This window comes from Sphaerodactylus townsendi, linkage group LG08, assembly GCF_021028975.2.
Source record: "Sphaerodactylus townsendi isolate TG3544 linkage group LG08, MPM_Stown_v2.3, whole genome shotgun sequence".
NCBI classification, from domain to species: Eukaryota; Metazoa; Chordata; class Lepidosauria; order Squamata; family Sphaerodactylidae; genus Sphaerodactylus; species Sphaerodactylus townsendi.
In genome coordinates, this window is record NC_059432.1 from 100,239,423 (window position 1) to 100,266,049 (window position 26,627).

General features: G+C 47.4%; 1 protein-coding gene across 4 annotated transcripts in view; it reads left to right on the top strand.

Moving 5' to 3' along the window:
- Positions 1 to 26,627, top strand: part of TBL1XR1 (TBL1X/Y related 1) — a 235,457-nt gene that overhangs the window by 194,907 nt on the left and 13,923 nt on the right. For 2 of the 4 annotated variants that reach the window (XM_048504874.1, XM_048504873.1), the window contains 7 exons: positions 6,028 to 6,173; positions 11,107 to 11,326; positions 19,949 to 20,096; positions 21,462 to 21,603; positions 22,894 to 22,957; positions 23,067 to 23,164; positions 25,417 to 25,477. In XM_048504874.1, the coding sequence (XP_048360831.1) occupies positions 6,028 to 6,173; positions 11,107 to 11,326; positions 19,949 to 20,096; positions 21,462 to 21,603; positions 22,894 to 22,957; positions 23,067 to 23,164; positions 25,417 to 25,477 (879 nt within the window). The remainder of the gene's footprint in view (positions 1 to 6,027; positions 6,174 to 11,106; positions 11,327 to 19,948; positions 20,097 to 21,461; positions 21,604 to 22,893; positions 22,958 to 23,066; positions 23,165 to 25,416; positions 25,478 to 26,627) is intronic. The other 2 variants (XM_048504876.1, XM_048504875.1) reach the window with 2 other exon arrangements.

Sequence of the window (26,627 nt, forward strand, 5' to 3'; positions counted from 1 at the left end):
CGCTCTGTGCCTCTCTAGCATCCCTGCCTCCTCTGCGACCCTACCCCTACCCCGCCAGCCGAGTCCTCCCTGCTCACCGCGGTGCACGCACCTCGTGCTCAGTGACCCAGGCCAGCCTAGATGTGTGTGTGTGTGTGTGGGGGTGATTTTCCGCTCCCCACATGACAAACTCTGTGTGTGCGTGCCCACAGAGAGGGCTCCGAGTGCCACTTCTGGCACCCGTGCCATAGGTTCGCCATCACTGTTGTAGGTAGTTTCCAGCCAGCCCCTGACATCTTCTGTCGCAGGAATCCTGAGTCCAGGAAAGTTTCTTGGAGCTCCAGGTTTCCCTGAGTTTGTGGGTGGGATGGAATGAGTGGCTGGATGCCCAGATCCTCACAGAGAGTGAGTGAGAGAGTGAATGAATGAATGAATTCAACAATCTAAAGCAGTGGGGGTGGGTGGGCAAAAAACACCCCCACTCTTATATATACAATTCCCAAGAATGATGCTGCGTAAGAATGCCACAAAACCATGGAAGGTTGCCTTCTACCTTGAAATACACTACTATACTACCCACACATACAATGCAGTAGATAGAATGCCCTCCACATTGCAGCTTTGACATGTAGAAGAAGAAGAAGAGTTGGATTTATATCCTCCCTTTCTCTCCTATAGGAGACTCAAAGGGGCTTACAAACTCCTTTCCCTCCCCCCCTCACAACAAACACCCTGCGAGGTAGGTGGGGCTGACAGAGCGCCGATGAACTGTGACTCGCCCAAGGTCACCCAGCTGGCGTGTGTTGGAGTGCACAGGCTAATCTGAATGTAAGGCAGGCCTGGCCCATATCTGGGACTTCTCGTGTATGTGCTGAGGCTTTAGAAGTCTGCATCTAAACATATGGGGATGGGCTGTCTGATCTTGAGTAGTAGATGGCTTGGGCAGGGAAAGACTTCTAAGCTTTGTAAATCCAGGGAGGACCTTATTGGTCCCTTTTGATACTAATCCCCACTGAACTGCTAGAGCGTGATGGTTTTATGGTACGTTCAGTGGAGGCACTGAAGCCCAGCCGAGAGTGACCCAACAATTGGGGGCAGAGTCATGTTTTCTATGCATTGAAGTCCTATATGCTGCGTAAGAATGCCACAGTGGCGTAGGAGTGGCGTAGGAGGCTAAGAGCACAGTGGAGCAGCAGTGGCGTAGGAGGCTAAGAGCTCATGTATCTAATCTGGAGGAACCGGGTTTGATTCCCAGCTCTGCCGCTTGAGCTGTGGAGGCTTATCTGGGGAATTCAGATTAGCCTGTACACTCCCACACACGCCAGCTGGGTGACCTTGGGCTAGTCACAGCTTCTCGGAGCTCTCTCAGCCCCACCTACCTCACAGGGTGTTTGTTGTGAGGGGGGAAGGGCAAGGAGATTGTAAGCCCCTTTGAGTCTCCTGCAGGAGAGAAAGGGGGGATATAAATCCAAACTCTTCTTCTTCTTCTTCTTCTATATCCGATCCCTTGCGTCCCTGGCGAAAGGATCTGAAGTATTGGATGTTGGAAACAGGTCATTGTGCTCAAGAATCCAAAGATAGTCATTTCTGAGCTGGATGGGACCGAAATATGGGCTCAGTTTTAGAGTAGAGTTTCTTGAAGTTTTGAAACCAATGGAAAAGAATGCCTCCCTCCCAAGGGGGATGGGTTATGTTCAGGAAAAGATGTAAATTGTGGGGAAAATTGAAATATATGTAGTAATATGTAGAACTTCCTTTCCTGTCAGACAGAAATCTGCTTTGACAATATGAAATCTATCATTTATAACGTAGTATATAAAATTGTATGAACTGACGCGTTTTGGAATTTGAAAACATTAATTCCTTACTTGTATAAAACTTGTAAATGTATGCAATACTAAATTTGAGAGAGAGCTGGAAACAGTTGCACGATACCTTACCACATTTCACTTATTTCAAAAAGGGAAAAATATTTTCAGTAATTTTCTTCAGTGCCATTTCTGTGAGAAAAAATTGAGTGCTATACGGTTTAGGGAAACCTTGCCTTAAAAAGTGTTTCGTACATTTGAAAAGGAAAAATATTGTATAGGCTTTTTTTAAAAAAAAAATCTTCAGTGCTCTTTAAAAGGTTTATAAGAAAAAAGCAACTATGAAGTATTTTTCCCTTTGAAATGAGCGAAATGCTTTTATTCATTTAGGAGATTCCCAAGTTTTCCCAGTTTTTTTCAAATAGGAACATAGAGAGAAATCCCTTAAGGGATCTCCCCCCTCCCCAACTTTTGCACCTCTGCTTAGTAAAAGGTGCCTATGTAAGTTCCCGTCCCCTACTCCTGCAGACTGTGTAGCAGGGGTCCCCAAACTATGGCCCGGGGGCCAAATGTGGCCCCCTGAAGGCATTTCTCTGGCCCGCCAGGCATGGCAGCGATGGCTCCATTCATGTGCAGTGGGGGCTCGAGGGAGAGGAGGAACCAGCTCCAACGGCCGTTGATTGCAGTTACATGATGGCACCCCCAAATCTCCATGAATTTTCTGACCCAGAGTTGGAAACCTTACATGTGGCAACGCCTGCTCCGCCCTTCCCTCTCAGCTACTCCATGTGTTGCTCTCAGGCTTTCTGTTCCGCCTCACTCCCATTGGCATCAGCCAGGCTGGCGAATCGCTCGCTGGCTGCTAGGGAGGAAGAACCCAGGAAGATACCTGATCCTGGGTTAGATGGAATGCTTCATTGGGGAAGTTCTGCTTTTTTTTTTTTTTTTTTTTTTACAGGGGAAGGTATTCCACAGCCTCCCCAACAATATTTGGAGCCCACCCTGTACTTGACATACTTTGGTCACTGTTCTAAAAATAGACCATGACAGAAAGGCTGAAAGGTGAAATCAAACATTTTACAATCATTTGTGCATGGGAATTTGTTCATAGTTTTTTTTAGTCCGGCCCTCCAACAGTCTGAGGGACAGTGAAGTGGCCCCCTGTTTAAAAAGTTTGGGGACCCCTGCTGTGTAGTAAAGGTTTTTGATGTTTAATCCTATATGAGCCTTTCCAAGCCCTGATGCCCAGACAAGAGGCCTCATTTCAGTTCTTGTTGTTTTGGGGAAATTAGGTTTGTGAATGCCTGGAGGAGGGTCTCCTCAAGAGTACTACTGCTACTGTGGAATAACCTCCCTTTATGCCCAGGTTCCATGTTGCCTAGTTTTTATATGTTGCTATGAGGATGAGGGAGGTAGGGTAGGCAAGCATTTCAAGACGTTCACACTGCAGTGTTCCAAAAATCTGCAAGGCTGGGCGGGCACATGGGGCCCCATGTGTGAACCATGGTATGGAGTGATCCCTGTTTGAGTGAAGAATTATGGGCACTGTATTGTCGAAGGCTTTCACGGCCGGAATCACTTGGGTGCTGTGTGGTTTCCGGGCTGTATGGCCGTGTTCTAGCAGCATTCTCTCCTGACGTTTCGCCTGCATCTGTGGCTGGCATCTTCAGAGGATCTGATGTTGGAAAAGCAAGTGGAGTATATATCTGTCCAGGGTGTGTGGGGAGTGTCCAGGGTGGGTGGGGAAACCTTGTCTGTGAGTAACAAAGGCGGCAACCAGGTCAATAGTTGAGGGCATCTGAATAGAAGTATGAGTAACAATGAAGACTATAGCCTGGGAGTAACCCTGTAGATAGCAAGGTCACTGGTGGGAGCATCTGAATAGAAGTATCCTGGCCTTTGTTTCTTTTGTCTATGGTCATCCTGTGTTTGTGTGGAGCTGGTTTGACACAGTCTTGACCCTAGTATTTTTCAACACTGGCAGCCAAGTTCTGTTCATTTTCAGAGTTTCTTCCTTCCTGTTAAAATTGTCCATGTGCTTATGGATTTCAATTGCTTCTCTATGTAGTCTGACGTAGTGGCTTTCAGAGTGGTCCAGAATTTCTGTTTTTTCAAATAATATTCTATGTCCAGGTTGGTTTATCATGTGTTCTGCTATTGCTGATTTTTCTGGCTGAAATAGTCTGCAGTGCCTTTCGTGTTCTTTGATACGTGTCTGTGCGCTGCGTTTGGTGGTTCCTATGTAGACTTGTCCACAGCTGCATGGTATGCGATAGACTCCTGCAGTAGCTAGAGGATCCCTCTTATCCTTTGCTGAACGTAGCATCTGTTGAATTTTCTTAGTGGGTCTGTAGATTGTTTGTAGGTTGCGCTTCTTCATCAGTTTTCCTATGCGATCAGTGGTTCCCTGATCACACCCTGGACAGATATATACTCCACTTGCTTTTCCAACATCAGATCCTCTGAAGATGCCAGCCACAGATGCAGGCGAAACGTCAGGAGAGAATGCTGCTAGAACACGGCCATACAGCCCGGAAACCACACAGCACCCAAATTATGGGCACGTTGGAGCTAAGGCATAACAACTAATTTGGACCACCTGTTGGGGGTCTTATGGCCATAGATTCAGTTCCGCCTGTCGGATGCTGTTTTTGTTTTAATGCAAGTTGAATGAGCCTTTTTTGCTCAGTGTAATGGCATCTGGTGTTCCTATCTACAGTGAGCTATCTGTGCAAGGGTTTCATGGGTATTTGCAGCAGAGCATAGTGGGAAATGATGATTAGGTGGAGTCTTTGTGAAGAAAAGGGTTGTGCGCCGCAGGCTGTATGCATAGGTGCGCTGAACGTGTCTGTGAAGTCTACAGTGCTCAGGATGAGACGTACCGGGTAGGTTTTATTTGCCTGGTGAAAATCTCCAGATGAATCACTTTATTTTCACACCGAAGAGTGAATGGAAGTTACTTGTGTGAGAGAAAACAAAAGACTACACGAGGGGAGGGGGATTACCATAGGGATCGGGCCTGAATTTGCTTTCTGCCCCTTGAGAATCCAACCATTTCCGTAGCTCACCTGTTTATAGCCCCATTCCAGCTTTTGCTTTGCGATCGCTCTCCCGTTGCCACTTACAGTTATTTGTGAAATTAAATTCCTCTCATCTGTATTGTATATGTGACATCTGAGTTCCTGTTGCCCATGAGCAACGGTTTATAATGTCCCCAAAGAGAACGTTTCTGACATCCTTAACAACACATGAAGGGAAGGCATAACAGCTTCAAAGGAATTTATTTGACGTGATGCTTTTACCTTTTCTAGACAAGCAAATAAATAACACATTAGCATCCACTAATCCTAATTCTCTTAGTTGCAAAATTATAATTATTTTGCTCTTCAAGCTGGCATACGGAACTAATGTGTGCTCGGTGCTGGAGCACACGCACAATTAAAATGCTTTTGTCTTCGAAGTGAATTCTCACCCGCGTAGACATATTCTCCCCTGCCCTAATGCAATTTTAAAGAAATTAAGACAGAAACGCAAGGAAACGTCTCACTTTGGTTGAGTAGGCTCGACCAATTTAAGAAGGAATTGAGGTTTGTTTCCTTGGGTATAACAGCGGTGCTGGCGTAAAATGTGAGTTGCTGGCAACAGAGGGAATATTCTGTTCTATGGTGTTTGGATGGTGCCATGTGATAAATTGTGAATACCGAGAGCAGATTTAAACATTCAGCAAACTCAGGTGACATAGTTGTTCCCTGGACAGTACAATTTCAGAATGCAGGTGAAGGTCAGTGTAAAACAGAAAGCTGATTGAGAGCCAGCATGGTGTGGTAGTTTAGCAGTGGGCTCTAATCTGGAGTACCGAGTTTGATTCCCCACTCCTTCTCTTGTCTGCTTTGGCAGTCTGATGTTGACAGGGTGTAACTGTAAGATCTACTTCTTGCTCTCTTGATCTGTGCCCCTCGTGGCTGGTGAAAGCTGGTCGCTGATAGACAGTGAATAGTGGGAAGACCACACAACAGTAGATCAGCATCTGCATCCCTCACCACCTACCGCAACTATCTGTCCATCCTAGTCGTAGCAGCTGTTGCAACAGGTACTCTGATGCCTTTATGTTAGAGCACTGAACTACCAATCAGAAACCCTTTAAAAGTGATGTTCGGGGGTAGGGGGTGGGGGAGAGACAGTTTGGGGGGCAGGGCCCGATCATGTAACGTTTTCCTTATAACCTCCCCCTTGTTTCTAGGGTTTTCTCATTCAGCATTCACCTTTGGTATTGAGAGCCATATCAGCCAGTCTAACATCAACGGTGCCCTGGTACCCCCAGCTGCTTTGATCTCCATCATCCAGAAAGGTCTGCAGTATGTAGAGGCAGAAGTCAGTATTAATGAGGTAAGGAGATCTCTCGTTGCTTTTCATGTCACGGGTATTGCTTGTCGTGGTCACTGTCACAACGTGGAACAAGGCTAGCCATGGTTTGGGCTCCGTTTTTCTGTCCTTGCCTCCACTTCGGGGAAAATCCAGCCCCCCCTCTTTCTTGTGTGAATTGCCCAAAGCCAGCTTCCAAGGGTGGTCACTCAGGAGCGTGCCAAATGGCCGGGCAGCTGGGTAAGGACTGGTCCAGGCTTTCTCAAATTAAGCAAACTTTATTTCTATAAGGCAAAAACTTGGGTATTAAAAAGGACAGAATCTCTGCGTGCTAAGAAAAATAAGCAAAAAGACCATTGCAATCCATGTTACGTCTGATCTCTGGCAATTGCAGGATGCCCCTACCCCGGATATATCTGCAGTCCTCTTTAGCATCATTCTTCTCTGATCCGATGCATCACGCCCCCCATGTCCCCTTGGTGCTACGCCACTGCCCAGGTGTATAACTGATTTCCAGGAAGCAGAGATCACCTGGAGAAAATGGCCACTTTGGAAGATGAACTCGTTGGCATCACACCCGCTCAGCTTTCTCCCCTCCCCAAACCCCACCTTCCTCAAGCTCCGATTCAACCACACAGACCCCAGTGATTAATTCTCTCTCTCTCCCCCCCCTCCCTCTCCCTCTTTCTCCCCCTCTCCCTCCCTCCCTCCCACCCCCCCCAACTTGCATCCTGCTGTCCTGCACTATTAACTATAATTTATTCTCTCCCTCTTTTAATTTCACCAACCCTTTTTCCTACTAAGGGTTATACAACTGTCTAAGGGTTCAAATCAGGACACTAATTTCTCACCAAGTTTAGCTTCTGTTGCTGGGATTGGGGTGTCTGTATACCACCTAACAATTGCGTTCCTTTTAAGTTGGTTTGTTTTTTTAAACCACAGTGTTGGTCATTTACAGCTCAAGCTCTCTTCCCAGAAGTTTTTTTCTCCTTTGGAAGCTGAATTTGTCTGCTGCATTCAGGTATTTCCAACAGCGGTAACCTTTGTGGACCGTGGAAATAACCCGGATTTAGCCAACAAAAAGAAACATACTTCAACTGAAGGGAAATAACCTGCAAGGAAACAGTTGTTTTAATGGGGCTCCTTGCCTTCTTACTACTAGGAAACATTACCCAATTTGGCTTACGTTGACTCTTTGCTTAGTACATGATCTAAAAACAATCTCTGGTTTTGTTGATATCGCAACGGTGATTTTTCCTCAGCTCTCAGTCTTTTGAAAGGCTTGGTGGTGGTGGTTTAATTTGTTGTGAAGACATTTCATCAACTACTGGGTTTTACAGTTTCACAGGAAGGATTCAATTTTTCCTTCTATTCCCCATCAGGCTGAAGGTATAGCCTGATACCAGCACTGCTTTTTTTCCCCAAATCTGCCTGGAATTCTACGTATGTTGCAGATGAAGCTTTAAGATCAGGGTGTAAAAAAAATCACACACTCTTAACAGCCACCCTGAAGAAGACTTCAACGATTTGCACAATGCAAATGTGTAGAGCAAAGGTTCCCAACATGTAGCCCAGTGGTTCCATAGCACCTGCTAACGTTTTTTCAGGCACTCCCCAAATGTTGTTAGAAAATGGGTTCAGGTAGGCCTTTTTCCTCCAAGAGTTTGAATGTCTATTGGAGGTTTAGTTGGCTGTGCATCTGCCTCTACACACAGAAATCTTCACTGTGTGACTGAAGTAAAGCTGTGGTAAACATTTTGTGGCTGGCTCCACCTCCTGCAGCAGCCATTTTTGTGGCAGCCATTTTGTGGCCCCTGCGCCCACCACGCCATGTTAGAATTTCAAAGGTGGCCGCAGGCCCAGAAAGCTTGAAGCCTTTTGTATCCTGCTTTTCTCTCCAACAGGGTCCCAAAGTGGCTTACCGCCTCATTCTTCCCTCTTCAGTTTTATGCTCACAACAGCCGCCATTTTGAGGCATTTTAGAGAGGGACAATGGATGCTCAGTGAGTGACCTTGAGCCAGACAGAGTGACAATTCAAACCCGGGTCACCCAGATCCTCTAACCACCGCGCAGTGGAGTTGTGTTATTTTGCCTGGTCCTGATTTAAAAAATAATAATTACTTGGCCTTTTTGCTTTGGGTCAGTGAAGCTGTCTACATTCCGTCTCACCAAAAAAAAAAAAAACCCAACATTGTAACTTCATTTGCCTCATGCTGGACCATGGGCATTCTGAAACAAAGATGGTCCAGCTTGTGGCGAATGGAGTTACAGTTTTTTGGTTTTTCCTTTTGGTCAGACAGAGTATAGAACTGAAGCGAAGCAGATTTTCATCTCTTTGTTGAGGCAGCTCTTTTAGTTGCGCGTTGGTGGTCTGCCTTCATAGAACGCCCGCAAAACTCCAGCAGCCAAGTAGACGTTTTCACTGCGTTTGATATCCCTCTGTTGTACCTTTGAGCTGGGATAGATGAAGCGTTCTCAGCTTGATGCGAAAAGGAAGATGGGCCAAGAGCCGCCAGTCAAGGAGGGAGGGCTGCCCATCACAAGGAGTTCCCCCGACAGTCTAAAAATAGGCCAACTTTCCGGAGACCACTTGCAGGCTGGACCCACAGGGTTTTGAGTTTCTCTTTTTCCCTCACAAGCCAGGAAACTCTGCAAGATTCTTCACGAGAACGGTTTGGACCAGCTGTTAATTAGTTTCAGGGTGAAAGGGGGGGGGGGTTTGCCGTCAGTGTGACAATTAAAAGTATTCTCAGCAATCCCCGTGTTTCAAGCCACTAAAGCAGCACGGCTTTGCTGGAGCAGTAGGCAGGCTGCATCCATTAGCATAAACACTGAGTTAGTGTAGTGTGGTGGTATGACGGTCTGTGTAGGATCTCAGAAGGCCAGGTTCAAGCCCCACAGAGCCAAAAACTCAGTTGAATGTCGGGGGGGGGGGGGGGAAGAGTCACCTGTTCTCACCCTGTCCAACTTCACAGGGTGGAACTGAATGGGTTGTTATGAGCTCTTTAGGGCAGGGGTAGGGAACCTTTAACACTCAAAGAGCCATTTGGACCCGTTTTCCATGGGAAAAGAAAACACTTGGAGCCGCAAATAATTTTTGACATTTAAAATAAAGATAACACTATATATAGGGGGTTTTTCTACCTTTTACTCCGCTCATTCTGAAAGCGCATGGATGCGTCCGCCCTGCTGCCTGCAGGGCGGGCAAGGATGGGGCCAGCGGCTCGGCCTCGCCGGCCTCCGGGAAAGCGCCCACCCCACTCCAACGGGGCGTGCAAGAGGGGAAGCCCGCGGCGCAGTCCAGCCGACCGCGGGCAGTTGGTGCGCCCGCCCTGCTGCCTGGAGGGCGGGCAAGGATGGGACCGGCGGCTCTGCTCGTGGAGCCGCAGTGCAAGGGCAGAAGAGCCGCATGTGGCTCTCGAGCCGCAGGTTCCCTACCCCTGCCTTAGGGGAAGGGGTGTGATAAAATGTACTGGATAAACAGCACGGGGATTTGTCAAAAGTGCTGAAGTCTTGTCTTGATGGCTTTTATATGTCCTTCCGTTCAGGGTCTGAGAAACGGCCTTCAGTTGATGCTGGGACTGCCAAGGTTGTTCCCTTCAATCTAGTTTGTTTTGTTTCTGGGAAAAAGGGTGGAAAGCTCTTTCCGTCGAGCAGTATTACTTTAGTTGATTTCTCTCCCATTAGTTGGCCTCCAGTTGTGGGTTATAGATGCCTTCAAGTAGCACCGCGTGTTGCATTTTTCATTCCACGGATCGCTGTGTAATCCTTCTTGAGCCTCAGCAAGAAAACTGGGCTATAAATAAAATTTAAAAATAAATATTTGTTTAATTGGTTGCAACACATGTGCATCTTCCACAACCAGTGCTCGCTCTCTCTCTCTCTCTCTCTCTCTCTCTCTCTCTCATGCATGCACGCACGCACGCACGTACGAATGTATGTATGTATGTATGTATGTATGTATGTATGTATGTATGTATGTATGTATGTATGTATGTATGTATGTATATTTTTGTACTAGAGCATTGATTGTACTTGAGTCCAAAGGCAACAAGAATTGGCCAACAGTGGACTCAACTGATAATGGTGTCGAATCCTGGAGACGTGACTTTAAATATACCTAAAAGCTTTCTTAAGTAGGGCTCCATATCTCAGATACACGCAATCATTTGGGTCCTGTGGAAAGTGCTGACAGTGGCTGATCTTCCCAGCATTCCCCTCACCAGAATCCATATCGGACCCTAGAAATATGAAGTGATAATCATTTGGGTCAGGAGGAGCAATAATGTGAGGAGCAATGTCATGTGGGTGAGGAGGATCCAGTGGGGAGGGGGCAAAATGGCTTCCCCTTCCATGAGTGAAGCTCCACTGGCAGAAGAGGGTAAAGGGACCAATTTTGCCCCGCTCCCCACTTGGGGGAGCTGTATGGTGGCTCCAACCTGCAGTTGCAGAGCTATAAGGGGGAGGGGGAGGGGTGCGCTGTGCAAAAATCGGCCCCAGGCCCCTCCCCCCGCGGTGCCCCCCACCCCCCTTCCCACACTTACCTTAGTTCCTTTCCTTTTCCTAGGACTTTTTCAGGCTGAAAAAAAGGCCTGTTCACAGTACAAGCTAAAAACGGCCTGAGGAACTACAGTTCCCAGGAGACCTTGGGGCTCACAAGGTCTCCTGGGAAGTATTGTCCCCATCAGGCCGTTTTTAAGCCTGAACTGTGAATAGGCCTTTTATTTTCAGCCTGAAAAAGTTCCAGGAAAAGGAAAGGAACTAAGGCAAGTGTGGGAAGGAGGATGGGGGGACCAGGGGGAGCACGGGGGCGGGAAAATATTGACTTCGCACCAGGTGCAGTTTGGCCTCTGCTAACCCGTACTTTGTATTCTGAAGAATAAGACTCTTGCAGCAAATCTCACAAGTTGCTAAACATTGGCTTTTTCTTTCCTACTTTCCGAATCTGCAAACTAGGATGGTACCTTATTTGACGGTCGGCCGATAGAGTCTCTCTCGCTGATAGACGCCGTAATGCCAGATGTGGTACAGACGAGACAGCAGGCCTATAGAGACAAGCTTGCGCAACAACAGGCGGCGTCCGCAGCTGCGGCTGCTCCTCCGAACCAGCAGGGGTCTACGAAAAACGGCGAAAACACTGCAAACGGGGAGGAAAATGGAGCCCACACCATAGCAAGTAAGCTGACCTGTGAAAAGATTTTGACCTAGTGACAGACAGTCATGTGTCTGTCGAAAAGTCCACGAAAAATAAGCTGGGTGTGTTAACTTTAACAGGCAGTTTTTCTGTCTTGAAGTTTCACCAGCACATCCTCACATTTTTCCCCCTAGACTCTGAGCTTCATTTCTCCTTGTTCATTTGCCGGGCCTCGTTCAGAAAGTCTTTGCCACTTCTGTAACCTTCACAAAACTGTACAGTTTTGCCAGCATCCATAAAAATTAGCATTAAACCTATTACAGTTATGGTCGTAAACACATTTGTGTTGTCTTGCAAATGGTGTCACGTTTCATGTACAAATGCTCACTTGGAAGCGTTAATGTTGTAGCTTATGGTTAGCTGTAAGAACGTCACGTAAACCATGGGTGCTTTTCCTTCTGTCTTACGAAGTGGTCGATTCCGTACAGCAAATGTACAACGGTTGTTATAAAGAAGAAGAAGAGTTTGGATTTATATCCCCCCTTTCTCCCCTGTAGGAGACTCAAAGGGGCTTGCAATCTCCTTGCCCTTCCCTCCTCACAACAAACACCCTGTGAGGTAGGTGGGGTTGAGAGAGCTCCGAGAAACTGTGACTAGCCCAAGGTCACCCAATTGACATGTGTGGGAATGTACAGGCTAATCTGAATTCCCAGATTAGCCTCCACAGCTCAAGTGGCAGAGCGGGGAATCAAACCCGGTTCCTCCAGATTAGATACACAAGGTCTTAACCTCCTACGCCACTGCTGCTCCTACAGGAACAGGAACCCGTTTTCCTGTTCACATGCGCGCTGTGCAGGCAGCAATTGGAACCCGTGGAAACAATCCGGGCTGCTTTCTCTCCTTCATCCAGAGACTCCCCCCAGAACTGTTTGCATTGCTTCCGACACCCATTATATTTGCCCTGTGCGGAACCCACCAGTGTCTTGTAGGAATAAACCAACTTCTTCAAGCACTTAGAGGCCATAATGCTCCTGATTAGTTAACATCTGACATCTTCCAATATAACTATTGAATGTCCTCATGTGCCTGCAAGGATATTTGAACTCTTGGTTTTGAAGGGATGAGGGCTGTGATTTCACTGTGTATGCACTTCATAAACGTCCGAAATCACAGACCCAGATGTAAAAGTCTGGAAAAATTTTTTTCTGTTTGTTGCTGTTTTTCCTTTAGTTCCCTTCGTCTTTCCTTATCAAAACAAGTCCTGCTTTAACAGCACAAACTGTGCCATGCATAATTCAGGTGGCATATAAAATTACGATGATTATGGAATCTAAACGAAAAATGTTTACATTTTCTACCGGCAAAATTATGACTAGATGCAGTACTTGAGAGAGGGATGCAAACTGCTAGATCCTATGCTACTTGAGCCCATATAATCACGTGCTTCCCTGTCTGAGAGGTAGTAAAAGTAACATAAACGGAAAAAAGACTTTTCTAGTAAACATTAGAAAGTGTACTACCGTGTTTCCCCGAATATAAGACAGTGTCTTATATTAAATTTTGCTCCAAAAGATGCGCTATGTCTTATTTTCAGGGGATGTCTTATTTTTTCTGTGTTCAGTTCGTCAGGCATACTTCCAAACAAAAACTTTGCTATGTCTTACTTTCGGGGGATGCCTTATATTTTGCACTTCAGCAAAACCTCTACTATGTCTTATTTTTGGGGGATGTCTTATATTCGGGGAAACAGGGTATCTAGAATACCAATGGTCTCATGTAGGCCCACTCGAACTAGAAACTTATTTGGATACTGAGGTGTAGTTTAACACTGAAAACCAGAAGAGGAGGAGTTTGGATTCATACCCCACCTTTCTCTCCTATAAGGAGTGTCTAACCCTAACTCCTTTCCTTCCTGTCTCCATCTCCTTCCTTGGAGATGTTCAGGAGATGCTGCGGGCCTGGCTGTTTGCCAGGGCTTTGAATGGTGGACATTTTCAAGGGGGGGGGGAGAGATTTGGGGTTAGCTATTCCATTTCCAGCTTTAGCTGGGAAGTTTGTTATTGTAAGCTGTCCTGAACCGTGAGGAGAAGTGGGTTATGCGTGTTTAAATCAGCGGTTCTCAAGCTGCGGGTCGCGACCCCTTTGGGGGTCGAACGGCCCTTTCACAGGGGTCGCCTAAGACACACGTATTTCCAATGGTCTTAGGAACCGAGACACAAATAATTTTTTGGTTGGGGGTCACCACAACATGAGGAACTGTATTGAAGGGTCGCGGCATTAGGAAGGTTGAGAACCACTGCTTTAAATAAATTAAGTAGCAGAATGCTGGACCCAGTAGGCCGTTCGTCTGGCCCAGAACCCCTCTCCTTGTATTATTAACTCTCCCGTTGCCTGATGAATCGGTGCTCGCCCCATCTAGCCAGGCTGATGTCCAGTTTCAAAGACAGGTCTGGAATAGGGAGAAATTCTTTTTTTGACAGAAATTTTGTTGGGGAGTGAGGGCCGGAAAGCCGCCCCCTCCCCATCTGTCAGGTCTCCCTGGCCCGTGTACCCCTCCCTTTCTATTGTGCGAAGAATATGGAACTGGGAATCCCCTGTTTCCTTGGCAACGCCTGGGTTGACTGTGAGTCAGCACGAGATGGGGATGTGAGTGGCCCAGGCATGGCGCATCAGTGTGCCGGGTAGCTAACAAAGGCAGAGACGAAGAGTGCCGACAACGCAGGACACAGGCGAGGGGTCGCTGATTTGCATCTCAGTCGTTTTAAAAGCCCCCCCCCCCTTTGCCGTCTAAGTTGGAGCTGCTGAGCAGTTGAGGGAGGGGCCCCGAGTCTCCATCATCTGATTAGACCGCAGCAAACATTTTATTTCATTTCAGCTGTGGAGGTGGGTGGGACTTATGCCAGCTTGCAAGTTCTCTGTGCTATTATACCGCCCCTGTGATATAGTCATTGTGCTGGGATCTGGGAGGTCCGTTAAAATCCCCACTGCGCCATGAAGCATTCTTGGGCCCATGACGTCTCAGGCTAGCCTACCTCAAAGGGTTGTTGTAAAGATGTGAAGAACTGGGCTTTGGGTACTCTGTGGTGAGGGTTGAGTACCCTACGTGCGCTCATTATTTTGCAAAATACCACGTCTTGATTCAGGTTCAAAACAAATTCTGCAGCTGTACCCTGTCACAAATAAAACTGGGTTTGAGTAGTTGCAGGAACCTACCTTGAATAGGCTGTTCAAAATTAATTGAGCGAATAAATGTGTGTTCTGTTAGGGAGAGAATATAGAGTTGTCTTGGATGCCACCTCCACAGATTACAGAGTATATAGCGTTAATCACACATGAGTTGTGGGTTCTCCTTAATTCTTGTGTGTGTGGAGCCCGGTTGTGATCAGGACTGTGATGGTTGTGGAGAAAGGGTTTCAGCTCCCCGCCACCTCCATCCCCCCCCCCCCCCAAACAATCCCAGAGGGGTGCTTTTGGGGAAAACCACATGATCCTTAGGATGCAAATAGGCTTCTCCAGCAGGCCCAATAGCACACCTTGAACCCACAACTCAAGTATGATTGTGTTGCCTGGTGTGAAGCAGCTCATAACCGCCTGGGGGCAGGGATCTCCAACCTTTTGGCACCTGTGGGCACGTTTGGAATTCTGGCACAAAATGGCTGCCTGAGGAGGCCGAGCCGAGAGGGGCCAGCTCCGGCTTGTGAAATACCTGGAGATTTTGGGGGTGGAGCCTGAGGAAGGAGGCGTTAAGGGAGAGGAGGGATTTCAGGGGGCCCAATCCATAGAGTCCACTGTCCAAAGGGGCCATTTTCTCCAGGTGAACTGATCTGTCACCTGGAGATTAGTTATAATCCCTGGAGATCTCCAGCCACCTCCTGGAGGCTGGCAACCTTAGCAGAGCCACACACACACACACACACACACACACACACACAGAGAGAGAGAGAGAGAGAGAGAGAGAGAGAGCTTCCACTGGAACAATATTATTTTTATCTGCGCAGCCAATCATATCTTCATTGGAAATCTGAAGCCCTGCTAGACAAGAGTCCCACCTGGCAGGCACCATAAGAACATAAGAACAAGCCAGCTGGATCAGACCAGAGTCCATCTAGTCCAGCTCTCTGCTACTCGCAGTGGCCCACCAGGTGCCTTTGGGAGCTCACGTGCAGGAGGTGAAAGCAATGGCCTTCTGCGGCTGCTGCTCCCGAGCACCTGGACTGTTAAGGCATTTGCAATCTCAGATCAAAGAGGATCAAGATTGGTAGCCATAAATCGACTTCTCCTCCATAAATCTGTCCAAGCCCCTTTTGAAGCTATCCAGGTTAGAGGCCATCACCACCTCCTGTGGCAGCATATTCCAAACACCAATCACACGTTGCGTGAAGAAGTGTTTCCTTTTATTAGTCCTAATTCTTCCCCCCAGCATTTTCAATGAATGCCCCCTGGTTCTACTACTGTGTTCTCACGGGCACCATGCTGGGGTCCCCCTGACCTACGGAGATGAAGGAGGCCAGTGCTGCGACAATGTGAGGGAATTTTCATCCAAATGAGGGTCCAGCCGCATGTCATGTGGAGTCCATTTGAATTTGAGGACCTTGATGTTATGGGAGCGGGTTAACTCCCACCCTTCCGTCACACCCACTGGTTACCCCACGGAAGTTAGCCATCCTTGGTAAGCAATAGCAGGGGGGAAAAATATAGGAAACTGCATTGTACACATCTATTCTCCCCTTTCACAGCTCATAGCGAGGTTAACCCACTCTTCAGCTGTGCAGCTTCCCTAGTCCAAATCCCCCGCCACCCCCCTGGATCTCCAGTGTTCCACAAAGCTCGGTCCTGGGTTGTTGCCGATGCTCTGAACTGGTTGGGAACATCAAATGGTGCGTGGCCGTTATTTATACGGGTCTTCGCAGGTTAGCGCTTCATTTTGCATTGCACATCCTTTTTAGAAAAATGATGCCTTCGTTCTTTTTTTTCCATACTCAGACTTTGCAATCCGTTCCCCCCTCCCCCCCTTAACTGTGAGTTGTTGCTCAGGCTGGAGATCCGGTGATGCCGTAGCGAGAATGTGATGTTCCAGCCACCCCTACTGGTCGGAAGTGCAAATAATCCCTTCTTTCCAGCTCTTGTGTCTTCAGCAAGCAGGGCTTGTGAGGCTGCTGTATTCCGCATAGGAATGACTGCCTCTGTGATTCTGCGTACGTGCAGAAGCACCCGTTTCGAATTGGTCAGGAGGCGTGCAGGGATTGTAACTGACCTGGGCCTTCATTAACTAAAAAAAACAGATCAGCAAGCTCATTTATTCTGCCAGTTTAATCCAAGAGAAACTTTGGATACTAATAAAAAGCGGTGTCGTCTTGGCTGTGGATTTTGTGACCAAAGGAATAGATCAGAATGAATTTCTTTGCAAGGTGAACAGTGCACCCTTCCTGAGTTTTTGCCACAAGTCAACATTACAGCTACCACATTCAGGTCAAACCTGTCTGCCTGACAACACAACAGAGGGAAATGAGAGTTGGTAGCTTGTTTTCTTTTCGTAGAGTTTTGCATCCTACGCTGAAAGTTCTGCAAGATCAAGAGGCTGTCTCATAGGAGCAGCAGTGGCGTAGTGGTTAAGAGCAGGTGCATTCTAATCTGGAGGAACCAGGTTTGATTCCCCGCTCTGCCGCCTGAGCTGTGGAGACTTATCTGGGGAGTTCAGATTAGCCTGTGCACTCCCACACACGCCAGCTGGGTGACCTTGGGCTGGTCACAGCTTTTTGGAGCTCTCTCAGCCCCACCCACCTCACAGGGTGTTTGTTGTGAGGGGGGAAGGGAAAGGAGTTTGTAAGCCCCTTTGAGTCTCCTTGCAGGAGAGAAAGCGGGGATATAAATCCAAACTCTCCTTCTTTATCCAGACAGCTTCCCAAAGATGCCATTCGTCCCTCACCCCCTGGCAAATCCATTCGCTTTTAGATTTGCTTCAAAGGCTAAAATAAACAACCTGTGTGCATGCAATCTCATTGTTGGCTGTGCCACAAGGCAATCTAATGATTAGTTAATGTTTTTATCCTGCCATTTGTGGCAGCGGTAGGATTCAGACCCACTTCTCTCCATGTTCGGATCCAATATTGCATCCCAGGAGACCCCAACCTTTTTGAGCCTTCAAGGCTCCTTTGGAAATCTGACGTGGTGTGGCGGGCCCAACCACAAAATGTCAGTGTGTGAGTTTATACACAACTCTCATAGTAAATCTTGAACGTTTCAGGCAGAATCCCTGTTCAGCAGGATGCCTTTTAAAATTAACACGTTGCTTTTAAAAATGTCCTTTCACAACCATAGCCGTCGCTTGCCTGTGCCCACGCAGTGAAGGTCTTTTTGCCGTGGTGGCAGCTGTTGCCAAAACAACGTTTTAAAATGTCTGCCCAGCCAGTCACACCTCCAGTGGCCAGCCCTGCCAGGCAAACCCCCTACCCACTTTCTAAACATATTTAGTGGACACCAAGGAACATGCTGGTAGGCCCTGTATTGCCCATGAACAGCATTTTGGGGATGTCTCCTTTATGCACTCACCTCACTGGCATTCTCTAAGCCTAGGTACCGATTTAGTGGATTGAGAGCAGTTTCTGTCCTCCAATCTGTTGAAAACGCTTGTCTCACTTGGTGTTGCTTTGAAACACAAGGCTTTGCCTTTGTAATGTACTAGCGGGCCCAGCCACGCGTTGCTGTGGCTGAGTCTGGTGAAGTGGAAAAGAAAGAAAAGGGGAAGCGAACGGTTCGAACATGTGTCATTGCACAATGCTCGCAAGGGAGGGGAGGGGCAAGGGGCCCCTCGTTCCCCTCCCTCTCTCCCGTTCCCTTGCATGGCACTCTGCCCCGTCCCTCCCTAACGTTCCCCTTCCTCTGCTAGAGTGGGTGGGCCATGTCCAGGTGGCTGGATCTGTTTCTTTCACTCCCTTCCCTTGCAGGCGAATTACCTGGCTGAAAACACGCTGGGAGGCATGAGCTACATTGTGTTCAAATTTCAGAGCGTTTGGTCCAGGAAAACCCCGGACCCTCCCTAACGTTCCCCTTCCTCTGCTAGGGTGGGTGGGCCAAGTCCAGATGGCGGGACCCATGCCTTTCACTCCAGATGGCAGCAGTTTTTCAAGGAAGGCATGGTTGATTCCCTTGTATCAGAGGCACTGGCGTAATGCCCATTGGGCAAGGTGGGCAGCTGCCCAGGGCATCACCTTGTGGGGGGCATCAAAATGCTGGGTTCGTTTTTGGGTATTTTAGTGGTTTTCCATTTTTGGCCTGCAGGGGGTGGAGTTTTTATTAGCTGCACCAGGTAGGCCCCCTCTCAGGGTATCATCAGGAGACTGTCCTTGGTGCTACCCTCCCAAGTTTGGTGAGAGCCGCACTAGGAAGTCCAAAGTTAAGTGGACCCCTGTGGATTCCCCTATCCCCCCATTGTTTCCAATGGGAGCTAATAGGAGATGGGGGCTACAGTTTGAGGGTCCATAACTTTGGCCCTCCTGAACCAAACTGCACCAAACTTGGGGGGTATCATTAGGGCAGTCTCCTGATGAGACCCTGATATCTTGGTGCCAATACATCCAAAAATGCGCCCCCTGCAGGACATCCCAGAAATTTGCCCAAGAATCTTTGTTCTGCATTGAGTTTTCTGTATTGCTGTCCATGGGGGTTGCAGGCTGGGGGTGGGGGGAGCATTTCTGAAGGCACAGTCTAAAAACTTTCAGGGTCTCATCAGGAGACTGCCCTGATGATACCCCCCAGGTTTGGTGCAGTTTGGTTCAGGGGGGCCAAAGCAAGGACCCTCAAAGGTGTAGCCCCCATCTCCTATTAGCTCCCATTGGAAACAATGGGGGATGGGGCACCCCCTTTGGGAGTCCATAACTTTGGACTCCTTGAACCAAACCTCACCAGACTTGGGGAGTAGCATAAGGACAGTATCCTGATGATACGCTGAACATTTGGTGCTGATATGTCTAAAAATGCACCCCCTGCAGACACCAATGTCCTGGTGCAAAAAAAATTGGTTGTGGTGGAGTGGCCGCCCATGGGGGAGGGCATCCAACTCAGGTTTTGCCCAGGGCTACAGTTTGCCCAGGGCTGCCTCGTTACGCCCCTGATCAGAGGGTGTTGCTTTGATGACCAGCAGATGGCGCTGTCGTGGAACAGAACTGTTGTTCCAACTGTCACAGGTGTAGCATGTACACAATAACGGGCACAGTTGTGACATACACACAACAGGAGGTGTGGAAACAGTATGGAAACCTGGCCGCACGCGAATGCGACATTGTGTGAAAATGTCAAAGCAATCGGTCCAGTAGTTTGGGAGATTACTTGTCAGCAGAAAAACGCACTGATAGATTTTTATATATATAGATTAGGGCACATCAGAGGGACAAAAGATCAGTAGTCTAAGGAAGGTCAGGGAATGGTCTCTGAGAATACCCGTGCAGAGGAAGAGTGGTGGAGTCTCCTTCTTTGGAGGTTTTGAAACAGAGGCTAGATGAGCATATGTCGGGAGTGCTTTGATTGTGTGTTCCTGCATGACAGAGGGTTGGACTTGATGGCCCTTGGGGTCTCTTCCAACTCTGTGATTCTATGAATATTTCCGGGCCCAAGGCAAGAAGTGAGCAATGCATGTGAAAATAATGAAACTTTTGTCTCCCCTTGTTGTTCCTGATGATGCAGATAACCACACAGACATGATGGAAGTGGACGGCGATGTTGAAATCCCTCCTAATAAAGCCGTGGTGCTGCGCGGCCACGAATCGGAAGTGTTCATCTGCGCTTGGAACCCCGTTAGCGACCTTCTGGCCTCAGGGTACGTGTCCTACCCAAGCAGTCCAAGATTATTCTTTGTCGCTTCCTCAAAAGTCACTCCAGAAGTCCCTTTCCTTCTGAAATGGAGAATGTTGAGTGTTATTGCAGGGCATGTATCCTTTTCGTCCAATGAAAGCCCTTAGAAATATCTTTGAAGACAGTGTCGTGACTGCATGTAAAAAGTGTGCCATCTCTATCGTCAGAGGCAAAAGTCTGGTCAGTGATACAGAGGCGGAGACCTTCCATCGTACAAAGTTCAAACAGACGTGACAAAACTCATATTTTTTCCACTTAACTGTAAAATGCAAATTGCAGCCTCAGTTTGCTCAGAGGCGTGCAGGAAATAAAAAGTTTAACTCTTTAAACTCTGCTTGGTTTTGATAATCGGGACTGAGTCACCCCCCCCCCCCCCCCCGCGCTCCATTTTAAAGCATTCGTTTTCTCTCTCTTTTGTTATCAAACTTGAAAGCATAGATTCGCTTAACAAAGTCGAGTTGGTGGGCTGCAGAGTTAAAACCCCACACAGCCCTGAGGCAAATACACACATGCCTGCAGTTTGCATGTTGCAGAGTGTGATCGTCCTCTGGTCTGTTTGAGCCCGTGGGCTAAATCTGGAGGGAGCGGAGCTGCCAGTACATGCAGAGTTGGCTAGCTTGTAGGAAAGGCTGTGAGTTGTCTGTGTAATACAGTGAGAACAGCGGACTTATTTATGGCAGCCGCTTGGATTTATCTGGCAATTCCACGAAGAGGGAAGTGCCACCCAGCTAACTCCACCACACCCTTCTGGGAACGCTATCGGCTTATGGCTGTTATTTGTCCTCTTTATCCACATGTTTGGCACCTAAGCTTTCCTTGGAAATCGTTCCACTGTCCTCTGCCTGCTTAAGAGCATAGCGGTCCTTAGAAATATGTTTAATTCAAACAGTTCTCATGCAGATATGCTTTTGTGAACTCACACAGCCTTTTTCAGGCTTTGTTAAGCTTTTATTTTGAGCCACAAACAAGCGTCGCATCCTGGCTTTCTTCCTGTGGACGCGGCCTGCTTTGCAGTGGGAGAAATGGCTGACTGACATGTTGCTTCTAGGGGCATAGAAATAGTTGCATTTGAACTGGCTGAATTACTGTCCATCAGACACAGCATAGGCAAGGATATACCAAACCTGATCTGGGTGTTTCTTGTACGAGTGCCCAAATGTTGAGATCAGCCCTGAACAGGAGAAACCTATCCCCATCTTTTGTTTGTTCTGGGAAGTAACTGTGCTTCTTGAGGTGGAACAGTATTCTCAAGACACATTTTCTCTAGCCTTGGACGTTATTAAATCAACGGCTAAAACAAATCCGCAATCCAGCTCTGTTTGTTTTGCAGATCGGGAGATTCGACGGCAAGAATATGGAACCTTAGTGAGAACAGTACCAGCGGGTCCACGCAGTTGGTCCTCCGGCACTGTATACGAGAAGGGGGCCAAGATGTACCAAGTAACAAAGATGTGACGTCCTTGGATTGGAATGTAAGCAGGAACTGCTAGTGTTCCAAGTGTCCATTTGCTCCGAATGCTATTAATTTTATTTATAAAAAACACAAGAGGATAGAAACCTATGAACACGAAGGTTTTGCCCAATGCATGTGGTGATACAAGACCAAAACCAGATGCCCGCTGAAATGTCAGCCTTTTTGTGTATCTGGGACATTGCCCGGAGAACTAAGAGCTTCAGTAGCTCCGTGTGGTTTGGACTTTTCCAAGAAACACAGCACACCACCTCCTACTTTGAATGTCAGGCAGCTTTTGAGATTCAGCGTACTTTCAGAATTGTGTTGTGGTGCTGTGCTGAAGTTTGCCATTCGGAGAAGGAAAACGAAACCCTCCGTTAATTTTCCAGTAGGTATGGCCCCGAACATCAAAAGTTAACTTAGTAAAACAGGGAGGGGTGGAAATGAGTATTACTTTCAGTTGCTCTAAATTCCAGTGTTACCAACAAAAATCAAAAGAAGAACAGTTTGGATTTATACCCCACCTTTCTCTCCTGAAAGGAGACTCAAGGTGGCTTACAAACTCCTTTCCCTTCCTCTCCCCACAACAGACACCTTGTGAGGTAGGTGGGGCTGAGAGAGTCCTGAAGAACGGTGACTAGCCGAAGGTCACCCAGCAGGAATGTAAGAGTGCAGAAACATATCTGGTTCACCAGATAAGCCTCTGCCACTCAGGTGGAGGAGTGGGGAATCAACCCCGGTTCTCCAGATTAAAATCCACCTGCTCTTAACCACTACACCACAGCTAGCAACAGTAAGCTCATCAGTCCTAACTGGCGCTCTGTTTAGAACCTAAGAGTAGCCTGTCAGGATCAGACCAAACATTCATGTAGACCTGCATCCAGTTTCCTGCAGTGATCAACCAGTTTCCCTCACAAAGGCGAAAGCTTTAGCCTAGCAAGTGGTATTCAGAGGTATACTTCCTCTGAACATGGAGTTTCCATTTTAGCCTTCAGGGCCATAAAAAATAGATTAATTCCTCTTTAAGTCACCCAAGTCAGTGTCTGTGAGTATAGTCTGCTGGAGCAAATTCCATATGCTAACTATGCCTTGCGTGAAAACAGTACTTGCATGTAAACAGAACAGTCCAGATACCTGTTCCTTTCTGGTGGGAAAAACAAATCAACTTTTTCAGTGTTTGCATGAGATAATATGCAATTCTTTGACTTGGAATATACTTGTAGCAAAGAGAGTAGTTTCTATGAAGATTTTGGTTTGCTTAGTTGGTGTCTATGTAATAATACTACAAATCTCTACTCCTGCCCCACAGAGTGAAGGTACGCTTCTAGCAACGGGGTCATATGATGGATTTGCCAGGATATGGACTAAAGATGGTGAGCGGAAAGTTTGCTTTCCTGCTTCTCTTTCGTGTATTGCTTTTGCACCATAACTTGTTTCAGAGATTTTTTTTAAAATTACTAAATGCTCCCTTTTAATTTTTAGGTAACCTCGCCAGCACGTTAGGGCAGCATAAAGGTCCTATATTTGCATTAAAATGGAACAAGAAAGGCAATTTCATTTTAAGTGCGGGCGTGGACAAGGTGAGAACCCATTTGGCTTGTTCGAGTTCATGGTTGCTGGTTCGACTGCGAGGTATCAAGCCGCAATAGGTTTCATTAAGCACCGGAAAGATGGTAAAATTGCATGCAATGCTTTCTGGGTCTAGAAAAAAGCCACCTTTTCTGTTGCTTAATCAGACCCTAAATGTGGCAGGTGATTTATATGCATTGCAGATAACAGATGTGATCCCTTAATGCCGGTGGAAATCACAATTCACTCTGGTATTAAGAACTGCCAAATAATCAAGTTATAAGAGCAGGTGAAAGCTCTTGTCAGTGGAGCAGCTTAAGGCTAAAACACGGATCAACCCCAGCGATTGTTGACGTGTGATTTCCCCTGGTGCCATTTATTTATTTACGTCCTGGTTGTTCTACAGTGAGTCACCACTAACTAATATATTAATTTTCTTAATTTGTACCCCACTTTTCTCCACTGTGGGAGCCCAAAGTGGCTTACAATTCTCCCTTCTGCCTCCCCTCCACTTTGGGGCTCGGTTGGGAAGAAAAATGGGGTATAAATGAAATGAATGTGTAATATACATGCCAGCTGTTTGTTTTTGTAAATATATGCATATTGCGTACATTTTTAAATATATACTCAAGACTAGGGCTGCGACTTTAGCGGCCCAGAGTTAAGCCCCCAATGCTGTCCCTTTGCTGGTGTAGCTAGTCAGGGACCTGTATTCCACTTTTACAGGGAAAATACATAACAGAAGGATCCAGTTCCAAGGACGGCAAGATTTGAGTCCAGTAACGCCTTAGAGACCAACAAGATTTCAAAGGTATAGGCTTTTGAGAATCAGTGCTCCCTTTGTTGGTATCTGATGAAGGTAGCTTTGACTCTCTAAAGCTTATATCCTGGAAATCTTGTTGATATTTAAGGTGCTCTGGGATTCGAATATTATTCTTCTATTTCAGGCCAACAGAGCTACCCATTTGAGCTGTGTTGGAGCTGAGTGGAGCACAGCAACTGCAAAAGACCTCCTACCAACCCCACCTCGACCCACCAATTGTGGTACACTGTATTCCCAGTTGCACACCACACTTATTTTGGCTCTGGGGTACAATTCAAGGAAGCTGTAGCAGCCTGAAAATATTGTGAGGAAGATGAGCTAATCTAAGTTAATGCAAAGGAATGCAAGACAACACAGGATCGTGGAGCTACCGAGGGGGGGGGGGCATTGCATCAGGTGTGCACCCCCCCATGGCATACACGCACACCCAGTGCTTCCCTCTCACATTACTTTTGCCTTAGTGAACAGGGTTGAGAATCAGTTTGTTCCTTTCAGGCTGAAAACAACCTGGTGGGAACTATACTTCCCAGGAGACCTTGCGAGCCTCAAGGTCTCATGGGAAGTGTAGTTCCCACCAGGCCGTTTTTGAGCCTGAAGGGAACAGGCTGATTCTCCAGCCTGCACTGTTTCACTAAGGTAAGTGTGGGTGGGGCAGGGGGACAGGGTACCGTGGGGGGGGGGTGGGGGGGGAGAGAAACACAGAGTGCACACCGGGAGCAGTATGGCCCAGATACACCTCTGTCGCTTTTGTTCTAAATCAGGGGTCTGCAACTGCGGCTCTTCAGATGTTCATGGACTACAATTCCCATCAGCCCAATTGGCCATGCTGGCAGGGGCTGATGGGATTTGTAGTCCATGAACATCTGGAGAGCCGCAGGTTGCAGACCCCTGTTCTAAATCAAAGTACATAACGTCTTAAAGAACTGGAGGAACTCTTGTTAGGGTTTATTTAGTGCAGGGGTAGGGAACCTGCGGCTCTCCAGATGTTCAGGAACTACAATTCCCATCAGCCTCTGTCAGCATGGCCAATCCTGATAACTGTGGCACAAACGTGTTATGGCATTTGCTTGGAAAAGGAAGATCGTGCTACTGATAACGGATTGATGTAAAAAGATGTGGACTGTGCTTTTCCCCCCCACCCCAACTGAAATGACATCGTAAAACATCGAAGCTGTGAAACCCCAATCAACAGATGTATTCGAAAATGGATTTTATTCCCAGAGCCTGGGAATACAGATGTATACGTTCTCTTTATCTGTTCTCAAGATTCACTCCCTGCTAATGGAAGCATAAAAAGTTTGCATCAGGTTTTCAAAGAACCAAACTCTGAGTCTAGCCGTACCTAAAACCTTGAGTCAAAACGGTCTCGGTTCGCCAAATTTGATCCGTGTGTTGAGTTCTGCAAAGCAGCCTTTTTTTCTTGTTTGTTTTCCAATGCAGACCACGATTATCTGGGACGCACATACCGGAGAAGCTAAGCAGCAGTTTCCTTTCCATTCTGGTATGTGTTCCATTTTGGTTTTTGAAAACAGCTGGAAAGATTGAAGCAAGCGTTGCCGGGGGGTGGGGGAGGGGGGGACTTGGCTCTTCCCACTTGTCCAAGAAAATTTTTTCCAAAGAGTTTAGGGTTTTGTATTTTTCTAAGTTGACATCACACAGAATACATTGGCATGCATAAAATTTTATTTGGCTCTACCCTTGTGGTATTTTTCATAGAACAATGCATTGGCTTGCGTCATAATATGACCCTGATTTCTTTAATTTTTATTTTCTGCCACTTGCTTACGTCTCCAGTCTCCCAAATTTAGATAAGGATAAGGCTGCGCAGACACACACACACACACACACACACACACACACACACACACACACACACACACACACACACACACACACACACACACACACACACACACACCATTATTCAAATGCCTGTATCCCAGTTGAAATATTTATTTGCTATCGTCTCTGCAGCCCTGTGCAATACGTTAGACTAGGAAAGAAGGACTTTGCTTAGGTCTCTTGAGCTTCATAATTAAATAGCAATTTGTACCTGGTGGCACTCAGGTTAAAACTTTGGCCCCTTCCAGGTGGGCCAATAAACCCAGGCTGCAGACAGGGGAAAAACCCGTTTCGGGGGGGGGGGGGGGGATGGGGACTTCGCACTGTCCCGTCCCTCAAGCGAGGCTGCCCCGAACCAGATATTTTGAGAATCGCATTATCCGCAATTCTTTTTCTAAAACCTGGGTCGCAGCTGCTCAGAAGCGAATGGCTGGCCGGGAAGCGCTGTAATTGGGCATGCTTCCCTTTGTTTTTAAAGGTCCCACCTCATAGCTGCGTAGCCACACGGGGTCACAGGGATGTCTCGTGGCCTCATGAGACATCAGCACAGCTGTGGGGGTCCATGCCTGCCTGCCCGCATAGCTATGCAGCGGAGGGAGGTAAGGAACCAAAAAAAGAGAGATGCACCTCCGTGGGAAGGCGCGGCAGCAACCCCCATTGCTTCTGCGGGCTCTGGTCGCTGCCTGCACGGATGCATGTGAACACGCATAACAGTTATCCCAACTGCAACCCACTCTGCCTGTGCTGTGCAGAAGGGGTCTTTGAGAGCAGGCTGCAATAAAGGGGACTTACGGACCCTATTACATTAT